General features: G+C 39.3%; 1 protein-coding gene across 1 annotated transcript in view; it reads right to left on the bottom strand.

Annotated features, from left to right (window-relative positions):
• The window catches only part of LOC131480002 (protocadherin Fat 3-like), a 253,208-nt gene extending 239,391 nt beyond the window's left edge, over positions 1 to 13,817 (bottom strand). The window contains exon 1 of the mRNA XM_058662307.1: positions 13,664 to 13,817. Within this exon, the coding sequence (XP_058518290.1) occupies positions 13,664 to 13,679 (16 nt within the window). The 5' untranslated portion in view covers positions 13,680 to 13,817. The remainder of the gene's footprint in view (positions 1 to 13,663) is intronic.
• Between the last annotated feature and the right edge of the window lie 725 nt (positions 13,818 to 14,542).

Raw genomic sequence — 14,542 nt, 5'->3', positions numbered from 1 at the left:
TTTTCAAAATTCCTCTGAGTACAGGAATTTGGGATGATTTATGGGAACAACACTCAACTGAAGCAGTACACTGTCAGGCATTTTTTAATATGAATAATGATACAACTTTTTCAGTAACTGCCCTATAATAAACTATCACCACACTACCCACAGATAATAATGTAACAATTTTCCCCACTATTCACACTGCTTAATATCAGCAGACAAATACGAAAAGGATACCCACTACTTAAGCTATTTTGCTGTCTATCCGATGTACTACATGTTGGCATACACAGTCGGCATGCAATACTCAGAACTGCCCCATCTTTTTGTTACAGGATGTTTTAAAGTCAACTTTAACTTTTGTAAGGCAGACCATATACTACTCATAAACCTTCAGGTATAACCAAAGATGGTAACTGCAGTGTCTGCCAAGACCAAGTGATATATTAACTTCATGATTGAGAAAACGGGCTTCCTGGTCTAGATCACGAATCTTGTTATTAGGTCATGGCCCATTTACTATAAAGTACTTGGACAAGAGCTGGTTCCACTGCTGCCCTTACCTGCAGGGTCTCAGAGGTCCCCAAAGAACGATTTCAGTGGAATTCATGAGGATTTTAAAAAGAAATGATCAGCAAAATTTAACTGAAAAAGTCTAGCTATTTGTATGCCATATGTTTCAATTTCATGCCCTACCACTTTTATAATCAAATAAGAAAGCCAATAAGCATTACTCCTCTTCCTTTTCCCTGCAGGGCAGAATTTTCAAAGCTTTGGGTCATTTTTATTGTTATTAATATGACTCCTGGAAGACAAACAAGTGAGTTCAGGCACACAAATGAATACTCTTACAACTCACATACACACACTAATTGCTAAATATTAAACATTGCTAAGAGAAAACAAAATAAAACTGCGGAAAGAAGAGGGCCAAGAGGCTACAGCCAAAGGCGGCACCTGCCCAAGAAACCGGGTTACACTAACAGGTTTTATCAAATGGATGCTTAGAATTCTGCAGGACAGCTGTACAGAGCTCCTCAGCTTCCTTTGGCTGCCCCAAAAATAGCAGCCGTCCAGGGTGCAGCAATTCCTCACCCTGGTAAATAAAACTATCTTATCTTCAAAAGACGGAAGAGTAAACTCTAGTCCCACCTTAAAATTGCCAGTCACATACTCTGCTTTCCTCATCTACCTGAAAAACACCCAAACCATGAGGCAATGAAGGCAGTTCGAAAACTTGCTCCTGTGAAAGCGAGGGAGGACAGTTCTGCCTCCTCGAGTATTCAGCGATGTTCAATCCATTGATTTTCAGTAGCAGGTCAAGTTCACTTTCAATCCCTTTCAAAACAACAAGTGACTTAGAAACCATACAATCATTTACAAGTTATTGGCTGCAGACAAGGAACTCAGTTCTTTCTGGAGGACTGGAACAGAATTGAGTGCCAGTACACCCATCCATCCCTCTACTTCTTGATACTTTTTGAGACATTTTCCAGCTAGAAGCTAAGACAGAACCATGAAGGTGTCGATTCTTCTTTTGGGTGTAATAGTCACTATAAGCCCATCAGAGCCACCTCTCAAACTTTCAACCCATTTCGTGTTTAACACTCATTGTATAATTATCCTTAATTCTAAGCACAGCCATGGTAAGTATTGCCCCAAATCATTTTCATCTGAAGTGTGAAGGGCGAGTCTCCTGCCTCTCTTCCAACTAATTAACATATCCATATGACATTCATTTGAATTGTGATTTTTCCGCTTTAAATGTCAAGACTCTTCAGTTTTATGCAGAGGCAGAAAGTTCAGAAAATTTCTATACTTAAAGCGTCCTGTTCTTCCCTTTTCTTCGTTTCTGAGACCTTCTTGAGTCATTCATTCTATTTTTTCTCTCTCTTAAACAACTAGCATTTGCAATTACTACTCACAGGGCAGTAAAGCAACTTACCCAATGTTATACTGCTGAGAAATGCCAAACCCCAATCAGTAAAGCCATCCTGACTACAGATATTTTCCTTTTCAGCCACCCCAACCTGTAACACACATACACATCCCAACCACTTCCCTCCTTTATGACAACTCTGTGAACATGATCGCTTTTCTCTTTGCTATCTTACCTCTAACTCCTGCATCCTTATCTACCCAAACTGATTCATTAAAGTTTTGGTTCTTATTCTGAATTATTTCTGGTCCCTGGCCCTCATAACCATTCCTCCTACTCTAGGAACACCTGTTCTTACCACTCATCCTCAATTACCTGCCCCATCAAATGTCTCATTTCCTCTATCCGTCCAATCCAGGCAGTCTGCATGGTACTCTACCTTAACCCAGATTCTCATGGTGATGTGAAATGCTCTTTAAGCTTTATTACCAAATAAAGTTCAGTCTCTTTTCCTGATATCCAGGAGATTACACAATCTGATCAAAATGTTCTCTACCATTACCATCCTTCATACAATCCAAACCCTAATCAAATGAAGCCATATGTAGTCCCCTCTCCCAGAGCACTTCTGTGCTCCCCAGCTCTAATTCTGCCTTGTACAGCTATATCCACTGGGAGCATCCAATTCTTGGCACAGTCAAGTCTGCAACTAATTCAAATGGTCCTCTCCCTTGATCCCTGAAGTCTTAAATCTAGTAGCACTTTGACACTTTAGCGTCCCTACCCTTACCTACCTCTATCTGTTTCTCCTTAAAGTAACCTACTTTTGCCCCTCAAGAAAGTAACACACCAGTGCCTGCTTCACTCGTGTGCCAAGCTGTAATATCCTAGACACATAGTAAGCACTTGCTCTTACTCTTCTGATGGATATATATATAGGATGATAGAGGCCGAATTCCTCTGCAGGAACATATTAATTCCCAAGGCCTAGCATGGTCTGCCACACATCAGCCAATAATAAAAGAGAAGCAGAACAACAAGTAGAAGCATTGCTATCCCTGAGGCAAACTGAATAATCATACATCACACTTTAACAGAAAAAATGCACTGGTATGTAGCCAAGGGGTTGGGGAAACCAGGTTTACCGTGTGTAGTCCAAAGAGTTTTAAGCAAAAGGGAGAATATAGACATAGGTGTTCTGGGTGGACACTGATTGTGTAACAGGTCGCTTTGAGCAGGAAGCCCTGGTATACAAACAGCTAGGCCACTCAATCATTACCTTTGGAGCCCATGAAAAAGGAAGAAGCTCCGTCTTAATTGGGTTACACTATCCATTAAAACATAGTCCAGTTGCATACAACATATTTCGAAAAAAGGCTGAATTCAGCAATTGCTAATTGAGGGACACAATACCATAGATCATTTAAGACTTTAGTAAATAAATGAGCAAGCTGGCTATTAATCAGTTTTAGACACGCACACACACGCACAGGCTGACAGACTGACCGACAGAACTCCTATCCATCCGCTGGGTGACTACCCACACGTCTGCACCAGCCTGACTTAGGCCAGTTCTGGGAGTGGGAAATCAATCTACTGCTCCACATGATGGCAGTGGCCCAATTACTTGAGCCCTCCTCCACTCCAGCCTCCCAGCATGCATCAGCAGGCAGCTGGAATCAGAGGACAAAAGCCAGGATTCCATCCCAGGGACTCCAACACAAGATGATGGTGCCCTGTCGCAACTGGTATAGCAAACACCCACCTTAGCCACATGCTCATCTGATTCTCTTCCACATGCCTTCCTTTTCCTTGTCGCTGCCTGACACTGCCATTCTTTAAAGATTCAATAAAATGGCCTGCATTTATAATCCTGAAGAGAAATGGACAAGTTGCGGGCTTCACTTTTTTTGTTATTTTAAAACAATTTTTTCCTTCCTAAAATTTTGAGATGGAAAATCCATTAGGTAATTATGCCCAACCCAAGAGACCAATTCAAGACTGTTCCCTACAGTTCACTCTCCAGCAATTTTCCAGTCCACTTCCCTGGGGAAATGTTAAAGTCATCTCCCCCACAGCTACTTTCAAATTTAGCCCGAGCCCAGTACCACTGTAAAGCTTTAAATGTAAACTTTATAACAGGACCCAAGCTAAAATTGCAAACAGTCATTAAAATCAGGATCTGTTTTTTTTTTTTTTTTTTTGCATGGAGGAAAGACAATCCTAGGCACAAATGGAAAAGACCACGTCAGTATGTTTTAGGCATTTTTAAGTTAGTATGACCACACCTGTTCTTTCCCAAGCCTTAAAACATGCTCAATTTTTTTTCATTGTTCTTAAAAGAATTGACAACCTCTAAGCCAGAACACGATGGCTTTAACTGGAACTTTTCTAAAACCAAAATTGTCCAGAACTGGCTAGAAATTCTCAACTCTTAAAAAAAAAATGGTAAGAGAACAGATTAAAGTTTGTATACCACCTTAGGACCTGTGGCTACTCTTACAAGAAATCAGAGGTATTACAAAGGCTCAGGTTATATAGTTTACAACCTCATTCTGTTCAAGAGCACACAACCTTGGGATTCAGGGCAAATCTGGGTTCATACCCAGGCTCCACAACTTATTATTTATATAATCTCAGACACATGGAGTTAGGTCTCAGAGCCTGTTTTCTTAACCAAAAATGAACAAAGAATACGCACCTCATAGAATTATCATGAGCTTGACAAAACTTGTATGACATACTATCACATGGCCCAAATGAAACCCATGGTAAGTACTAATAATAACACGCTCTTTTGATTTACCATCAACCCTCATTGAGCCACCAGGGCACCCTGGATTCAGAAAGGGCCTTATTCACAGATGCCAAAATAATGCATAGTTTTGCTTTTGGTTTAGTACTCTGATTCTATAATTGCCCAACTTCAGTTCTGTTTATAGTATTAGTGATCTTAAAATTGGAGATTAAAAAAAAACCTGCAACATACTGCTTATTTGTAACAACCTAACTCCATGACCATAAACTCAAAACCTTTGAAGCATTTTCTCTGCTCCTGATAGAAGCGAAATGTACACCCTCTTTGAAGTGGTCGATAATAGATGCCCATTTCCTCCTGAAGCTCCATGCTCTACTCCACATATGCCCAACAGTATTTATAATGCCAACCGATGGCTACTAAATCCTTTCATGTTGGATTGGGAATAAAAAGAAATGAAACAGTTGCTTGACAATTTTTTATATAATGCAAGATGACTTCCAACTATGTTTTCAAATACCAACATCCCCAAGACCAGCCTCCTTCCCCTCTAGTTCCTAAGAGTACAAGAGAACCTACAAAATCCCAGTAAGGTAATGTGTAAGAAAATGCTTTCCCTAACCCTAAAATCTCAAGTGGTTCTCTACCCTCCAACTTAGCATCAGATATTAGTTTGGAATTTATCGAAGGTCCCTCCCCACCTTTGATTTGCAATTTTTTATAACTAACATTTAATGTTCTGAAATGTTCGGCGGATGGAGTAGATAATGGCAGTCAGTAGGGTGTTCAGTTGTTGCAGACTTGTTACTTTCCTATTTAAATCACTCTAACACAATATAAAATTTTTACAGTCTGGAAAATAAGTTGAAACTTTACTTATAAGATCACGGATGCTTCCACAAAGCGTCTCAGGATATCATCATTTCTTTCATCTTATTTCATCACCCATATTCATATGAGGATAATACAGCTCCTGGTGTGGAAAAGGATCTATTGTTAAGCCAGAGTTGCTGGGTTTCTGTTTTGCCTCCAACAGTTCTCAGTAAGAAATTCAGCCCAGTAGGTAGAAAGGATAGGGAATAACAAAAGATCTCAGAGCAAGCCCTTGACTATGTGCTTAACAAACTGCTGGGGATGACAGCACACCTTTAAAATCTACTTCCTCCACTTCCAGTCTAGCTTCCCCTGATGCACACCCTGGAAGGCACATGGTGATGACTCAAGGACTTGTGGTCCTGCTACCCACCCTAGAAATGTGGGCTGAGTTCTGGGCTCCCAGCTTCAGCCTAGTGGAGTCCCCTGTTGATGAGGGCTTTTGGAGAGTGAAAGAGCAGATGAAATGAAAATGAAAACGAAGGAATCAAAAACAGTTCTGAAAGTGTGATACTCCCTTCCCAAGCAGAGAACCTCTGAGTCTACTCCAAGTTTGATGCTTTCAGGGAAGATTTCCATGTAAAGAACATATGCTATTGCTACTGATGTTTATAGAACTTTCGATAACTGATCTGAATTGGTTCAGGTATCCAAAAGCAAGTGAATTAAATCTCAAAAATTGGCACTGTGGTCCTCTAAATGTGTAATTCATCAGTAGAAGCAAAGTAGAAATCTTTTCTGAAAGACTGAAAGTCTAAGCCCCTTCTTCCTTGTAGCTTCTGCTTTCATGCTGGGCAATTTTGCAGTAAACAAATTCCTCAAAGATTTTCTTACAGGTCATCTCAAAAAAACTACTGCAAAGAGAATACACAGCTAAATTATGGTTACAATTTTGACTACAAATGGTATTATTTCACATTAAAAGAAACCTCATATCATGTGAAGAAATGCTCTCTGTAACTCCAAAAATACCGAACAGTTATCCCTAAGTTTTTCACTTGGTTTCCTTACCAAAGAACCAATAAATATGCCCAGAGTGTCCTTGCCAAATGGAAGCCCTATTCCATGGAGGAAAAATTCTGAGCATAAAGGAAAGATGGAAGCTTTTAATATTAAGAACAATTGTTTTCCATGCTATGTTTAAATAATCAGTTAAAAAGAGCACCCAGAGATGAGCAACCCTACCTACAGGTGCACAGAAGAGGGAAGCAGAAGCCCCTCCCCTTAGAGAGGGAAGGGAAGGCGGGGATTCCTCAACGGTGCTGTGAGATACAGATACTGCCCAGCTCCACTCAGCACAGGGAAAATAGAGAACTGGTTTGAACACGGCAACAACAACAACAACAACAAACTTGGCCAAACTTTTAAAGGTCCTGCCTATAGCCTCTCACTGGAAGGAAATGACACACACTGAAGGGCTGTTGTTGGGCATCTGGAGGGAGATGAGCAGACTTGGAAAACCCTGCTTGAATCAGGCCAAAGGCAGGTTTGGTGATAATTTGAAAAAGGAACAGGAGAACCCCAGCCTCTTTCAGTGACCTCATTGTGATAGTGAAGTCCCAAAGGAAAGCCCTATGGGGCAACACAAATTGGGGGCTGATGAAGAGATGCCTTTCTGGTAGTTTTGTTTATGGGGGTTCATATAGCAGTAATTTGTCTCATTGCTCTTAGAGAAAGGCTTCCCTGTACTTCACTGGCAGGTTCCTTGTCAAATCAGTGGCCTAAGTACAGGGACCTAGGCATCTGCTTTTTAGAGCTCCCTTGATTCTCATATACTACCAGGTCTAAGAACAGGAGGTTAAAAAGCAGCGATCCTTCTTGCAGGTCTGTGAGCATCATTAAAGCAGGCAATGCATGGCAGCAGAAGGAAAAGGAAAGCCATCTCGGCTCAGACTAGTGTTTGCAGTCAAGTAAAACCTGTGAGGATTTTAGCTGACATGATTTAAAGGCAGACTGGCCTCTCCTTGACTTGAGAGGATTCCAGAGAAATCATCAGGAAGATATAGCCCTTGATTTGCAGCTGTTTAAGCATATCAGTTTGGGACAGTACAATTTTTATCGTGGCTTGATGGTCTCAGATGAAACATAATTGAACCCAAAGGGCTATATTCATCTGGCTCTATTTCACTAACTCTATCCACATCAAATACAAAACTGAGTAGAAAAGCTTTCTAGTCTGAATACTATGCAGAAGTCTGGGTTTAGATAAAGTTACTAGTTTCTTTATGGGTTGATTTTTCATATTGCAGTGCAATATTTCAATACACAATGTGCATCAATCAAAAAAATCATAGTACCTGGCATTCCCATTGGAAGCTACCAAAGTACTTCCTCCATCCTCTTTTCTGGGTCTTCATTTCTTTCCTCCTCAGCTATGTGGTCCTTAATCCCTGGGGTCTCTGCAGTAGTACCACCTGTCCCAGTGGCTTCTCAATTATTTACACACTTGGGAGCTGAAAAGGCCCTCTGAGACTTGCTAATTCCTGTATTAGTGTCAGAAACAGAATCCAGATAACCTAGCGATTTCTAAAAGTCACCAACAGATTACTTTTATGAAACTTTCAAATCTATTAAAGCAAAATAGAAGATATGGTTTTCCAAACAAACCAACAGGTTTAACATGTTCTCAAGGTTGTATCTGCAGAAGTTTATAGATCATGGACAATTCAAACTGGTGCATTAAAGTCAGGTAATAATTAAACATGATCTTTCATCAAATATAAGTATCATCTTCATGAGGGTGTGACTTTGTGGGCTCGTATTCCAGGATGCTTAAAAAAGCCTGGTTCAATATGAGAAAACTAATTTTTCATGTACTCAAATAATGCAAGAAGATTCATAACTATGATATGTAATTCATGGAGTCTTTTCCAAGAATTTTTAGCTTATTTAGCATATAGAGCTACTGTCACTGACAACAAATTGAATTCCATGAACATGAACTTATAAAAAATGAGAAAACCAGGACAGGAAAAAGCATCCAGTGGAAAAGCAGCATCAAATCATCTGGAGTTAATTTCATTTGTCCAATTTCTTTAATTATTGAAACAGTTGAAAATAATGAAACACCTTTGTCTAAATGTGACAGTCTAAACGTTCCTAAAGAAATTAAGACAAATGGATGCAGCCAGTTAGAACATGAGACCTGCCACTACTATCACCTCCAATATCCTTCGGCCCATCACTGCTCTGTGCAGCCATCAATAAGTGCACTGCTTCCTTCAGGAAAATGGACACCACCCCCTACCTCCGAAGGGACCGGGCGTCCAGCATACTATGCAGACAACATCCCACACCATAGCAGCACATAGTCAGCCATTCAATAATACTGATGTGTATCACTACTGAATTACCCAACACTTCATGCTGCCTTAAAGGGAATTTCTCTGGATGTTTATTTACTAAAATAGTCTCAGGAAAACATGACATGCACAGAATTTCATTCACAGTAAATATGCCTATCTTTATCACATCACTTGGTTGATTTGACTTTCTGCAAGCAACACGGCTCAGTGTGAATGTCATTTTACTAAACTGGTGAAAAAGACTCACTTATGCCTATGAATGAAGTTTGTGAACTCTTAAGAAGTGACAGCTATTCCCAGAACATTTCTTGTCCTCAACCTCAAAGAAACAAAGCAGTGGCTCCGAATCACTAAAGTGGAAATTGGTTCAGAGACCCCCTTCTCAAGCCTCAGCTGTTTTCCTCTCTTCAAAGCACTTTCCGTTAAGAATAAGCCACTCTCACACGAAGGGCTTAACAGTTCCACAGAAATCAGCTCTATTAATTACAGACCTCCTCAAATGTAGTTTTGCTTTCTTTTTCCCTTTTGATGTATTAAACTGGCTGTCTGAAATTAAATTAATTCAGAAAGGAATACTAAATATCGCCAAATTAAATCCGCTGTTAAAGACTGTGGGAATACAATTGCTTTTGTTGTTGTTGCTAATATTGAATAACTGACCTAGAATAGACTCACTTGTATTTAAAATGACAGTGGTCATTAATGGTGAACAAATGCTTAGGTCTTTTCACAAAAAGTGTCCATAATCATTTTAATATTACAATCAAAAGCACTTGGACATAAATCACCCCTTCAGTATTCATGTACCAGTCTGTATCCATAAACAGCAAGAAATGAATTTTTAAAGACACGCCTATTAAGAATTTAAAATGTCATAAGCGGTTTATATTAAAATTAAAATTTAGATGATAAAAATAAAAAATCTTTTCAGAGTTTAAATGCCATTGTGTCAAACTCCTGACTCAGGATTTTTTTATAATCTAAAGCATCCATGAATTTTTTAAAGAAACAATAAACAAAATCACATTTCCTAGGATTTTGTAGTTCTAAGGATCAGAGAACACAAATGCCATCATATTATTATACTGTAGGTAACATAAAGTCTAACCCCTTTCATCAGACCCAAATCTATTCTGTCTTATGCCAGAATTATAGGTGTGCAATTGGGTAATAAAGTCTGTAGTTATTTGCTAAATCTGTAATTAATATTAAATCCTCTACTTGGTACCAAGTCTCTCCACCTCTCTCCAATGGCTTCCCTGTGTGCAAAGCAAGATCCCCACTCTGTCTGGAAAGAATGGCTGCTAGCACCATCAGTTTTCATCAGGCAGTTTCATCATAACGACACCGCTCCTTGACGTTTTGCTCTTGCATATGAAGCTGAACGGAAGGCGAAGTTCTTTGTTACTCTGATCCAAGTATCAATCTTTCCCAGTATTCTCAGCCTACACACACAAAAGCCAAGAGGCTTCTAAAAAGAAGGTGATTTATGAACTTGTAAAACCCAAGAAGTCAATCAATATGTAATGAAGTAAAGAGAAAAAGAAAGAAGCAGGCAGGTGTGAAAGATGCTTGGTCGATGGCAATTACTGACGTGCCTGGATTGAAAGCTTTCAGTTCACTTACTAAGACCCTCAATTCTGAGAAACCCTGATTGATGTCTTAGAGACATTTCAAACTGCACGTGTCTGTTTGCAGTGCTCCTAAGTCACAGGTGGTGCCTCTGTACATACAAACACAGGTTGCCTTGTCACAATCCCTCATTTCCCTTCTGATCATTTTCATCTTAATTACTCCTTGCAAGTTCATCTGAGGTTATAGCATTTGTTTCCAGAGTAATGCACCTGTCAAAATGTCCCCGCATCTTAGGAGCAAAATGCAAATACTTTCACTTCCAAACCTTTGTACAAAGTCTTCCAGAACAGCCACAATTTTTAAATAAACCTGAAAAGCTGAAAATGCTAAAAATGTTTCAATCTAGAGTCCATATGAGATGGAGCAGAGGATTCACATGTTTGGCAGTTTGGGTTACTGCCTGAATTAGTTAACTGTTCCTAAATAATCCATTCACCTGCCCTTAACCTCAACACATCTGTAAGAAAAGATGAAACATGACCCATTCAGAAGTTTCTTCTATTATTCTTCTATCTTTTGAGGTCACAAGTGTGCTTATGATGTTGCAATTTACCCTCCCCCTTGGGAAATCTCAATTTAGTAGATCATTTTCTCACCAAATTCTATGCCTTAGTAAAATGAATGAATGCGTTATTTTAGTGTTGTAAATTTTGAGATTCTGCATTTGAATGACAAACAACATTCCCATCAATTGTTTCCATCTAGAGATTGAAAGGTTGTTACAGAATACGGGAACTTCCAGATAACTGTATAGAGTCTGAGTTTCAATCTCAACACAACTGTGTGGTAAACTCTGCTTCAATTTGATGTACTCACTACTGCATCAACTACTCCAAACTTAGCACCCAGCCCTTTGCCACAAACGCTCTACTCTAGGCTAGCTGCCCACTGCCATCAGTTGGGAACAGCTTTACTTTTCCCTCTAACTTTCTCCTACCCTTTGCCTTGCTGAGTGATCCTCATGCCAACTCCTAACCTTGCTTAGGAAATAGTTCTCCCGTGAAAACTGCAACCGGTACAGATCCACCCTCAGTATCTCTTCTCATTCTATCACTTGGCAGGGATTTTCTCAATTATCCGCTTCCCCGGATTTTCATCTACTCCATTTCAGTCTGTACTACACAATCCTCAGAGTTCCATGCTCTTGCAGACCAGTTTCTGCTTCTCTCAGCTTGTCCCTCTATACAAACATACCATTTTCCTCTCATTCTCCTAAAAAATCCCTCCTGGACCCAGCTTTCTGCTTGAGCTTCTCCAACAACCTCCTTTCCTTCCCTGCTACTTTTGCTTAAGAATATTCTGAAAGTATTGCCTCAGCCTGCTCCTTCACTCCACCTGGTGCCATCTGGCAGGCATCCCTTCCCACCACTCCATTCAAACTGTTCAGTAAATGAGCAGTTATGTCCCAACTGCCAAATCCAATGGTCTGAGCATCCATCCACCCAAGCATCCTTATTCACCCTTTGACAGCAGACGGGACGGACATATACTTTCATTCATGTTTTCACAGAAAACAATCTCTAGTTCTTTGACTTTGGTGGTACTCCCATTGCCCAAGTCTTCAACCAGAACCCAGATGACCTTTTGTCTGGGTTCTGACCAGTTCTTAAACTTGGACATTCCTATAAATCATCCTCCAATGCTAGTTTCTGTCTCTAGGTCATAGACCAAAAATTAAGGCCTGTGGGCAAAATTTGACCAATGGTCAATTTTTACAAGTAAAATTGTACTAAAACATAGCCATTCCCTTTATGTTGTCACCCATGGCTGCTTCCAAGCTCTTAAATCAGCATCGAGCAGTAGAAGTAAGCACAGCAGTTCCAACAAAGCCTAAAGTATTCACTCTCAGGTCCTTTAAAGAAAGCATGTGGCAATCCCTCCCTGGAGAATCCAAGCTGTGGCCCCCCAAAGGGTTGTGCCAACATAGCTGCTTCTACATTACTAGGGAATTTGTGAGAAATGCAAATCCATGAGCCCCACCCTAAGCCACAGAGAAATTATAGGGCCTTTCACAGAAATGTAGGTTTTAAATCCTCCGGATGATTCTATGCTTCTTAAACTTTGAGAACTGCTGCTCTCTATACAATCACCTCTCCAGAGCTTTAGTACCATCCACAAGGGGTAGTGACTGTTCAACCAAGTTATACCATACTCTCAATTAGACATGTCTACCTGGAAACTCACTCACTCACTTCCCAACACTGTTATCAACATCTTTTAAAGGAAAAGCCATGATTTGTGCAGGTATTGGGTCATCAGAAAAATGTCACATGCAATATTTGTTACATGGTTATGCTAAAGAATTGTTTGAAATTAAAATGTAGTTGTGTGAGTCTAGTCTTTGTTTACTCAGTCTAGTAATCCTATGCAGGTACAATAAAATGAGCATTAAAAAGACTTCCTGTAGAAAAATCCCAAAGTTTAAATATATAACCAAACATAAAAATCCAGTATAAAAATATGATAATCACAATATATTACATTTCAAAAACTTTCCTTTTCCTTTATGTCAGTTGACAACTATAAGGACTTCCTGGGAGTCAATAATCACCAAGATCTCTTCTAACTATCCAGAGAGAGAGAAAGAGAGAGACTTTAACTCCTGGATGACAGAGAAGTGCTAAGGTAGAGAGAAATAATCTAACCAAATTATGTATATAAGAAAATAACAGTAAATGAATCTCAACGGAATAATAAAACAGTAAGTATTCCTAGATGCAACCATCTTTAAATAAACCTTGATTTTTAGCATTTTAATAATGATGGGCTCCATTATTTCAAAATGACACTCAATAAGAGTTCAGGGTTTAACAATCTGTGTTAAAGTTCTTGGCTCATGGTACCAACTCTAGGCTACAAACCCAAATATTGCTAATCATTTGGTAGCATTTCTCTCTATTAACATGAAGAGATTCCAGGAACGAGTATTCAACAGTGTGTTTGCAAACACTAGTGGTAACAATGAGTAGAAAACATTCTATTGGACAGTTTCCTTTTTACTAAGAAAGCGTATTTCTTAAACAATGGATTGAGAAAAATACAAAATGTTTAACCTATTAATTTTTAAAGGTTTTTAGAGAGTTTTCTTTTTAGGAAAAAGACAATTTCTTAGAACATAAAGCAAAGCAATTTTTTCTAAAATCAAGCCTTTGGCAAAGAACATTTCTATCTAACTCTGAGGAAACCCATTTTTAAAACTTTCCCCAACAGCTCCAGAAGAAAACTCACCGCCACTATAATTCATTCGTGCCTGAACACATCCAGTTGAATCACCAGTGGTAATGGAAACAATGACAGCAGAAACAAATGAAATTCAGGCTTTATCTCATTTTACTTAATGCATACTCTTGTCTCCTTTTTCATTTGAATAAATATAGGTTGATTTCCATTCAACAGTTCTTCCACTCAACATCTGGTTTAGGTAGAAAAAAAAGAACAAGAAATACGCAGGTGTCAGACATCGAGATAATCTGAAAATCCATACACCTATTCATCGAGTTTCCATTTCTAATTCTGAGGCCAGTGGTCTAGCATAAGTCAGTTGAGTTGACCCTGACACCTCCTATCAGTGTACCAGTCAGATAAAGTCCTGGCCTCTCTGCTTCCAACCCAGCTTCTTGCTAATGAGCCTGGCAGGGTAGTGGAAGATGGCCCATGTATTTAGCCCCAGGCACATACATGCATGACCTGGCTCCTGGCTTCGACCTGGTCTGTGCCTGGCTATTCTGGCCATGTGGAGACTGAACCAGGAGATGAAGATCTTATGCTCTCCATTTCTCTGCCTTCCAGATGGATAAAGAGCTTATAAATGCTAACATTTTATTTAAACTTGCAAACAAAATTATGTTCTTTATATATGAAGGCAACTAGTAAGACTTCCTGAAATGAAAATATTTCACTATAATTTAGACATATTCATCTACCATGTATTTTCCTGTCTAGAACAGACCCATTAAATAAAATAAGATCCACTTGTAACAGTTCCTTTGATAAAAAAAAATAATTTCCAGGATTGATCAGGATCAACAAGTTGAGAATTTTGATTCTTCAAGTCGTAGTTATTGTCTCATAAGCCACACTGAGCTTCTATATGGCATGTACCGGCAC

The sequence above is a fragment of the Ochotona princeps genome, chromosome 4, assembly GCF_030435755.1.
Source record: "Ochotona princeps isolate mOchPri1 chromosome 4, mOchPri1.hap1, whole genome shotgun sequence".
Lineage (NCBI taxonomy): Eukaryota > Metazoa > Chordata > Mammalia > Lagomorpha > Ochotonidae > Ochotona > Ochotona princeps.
This window is presented reverse-complemented; position numbering and strand designations above follow the sequence as displayed.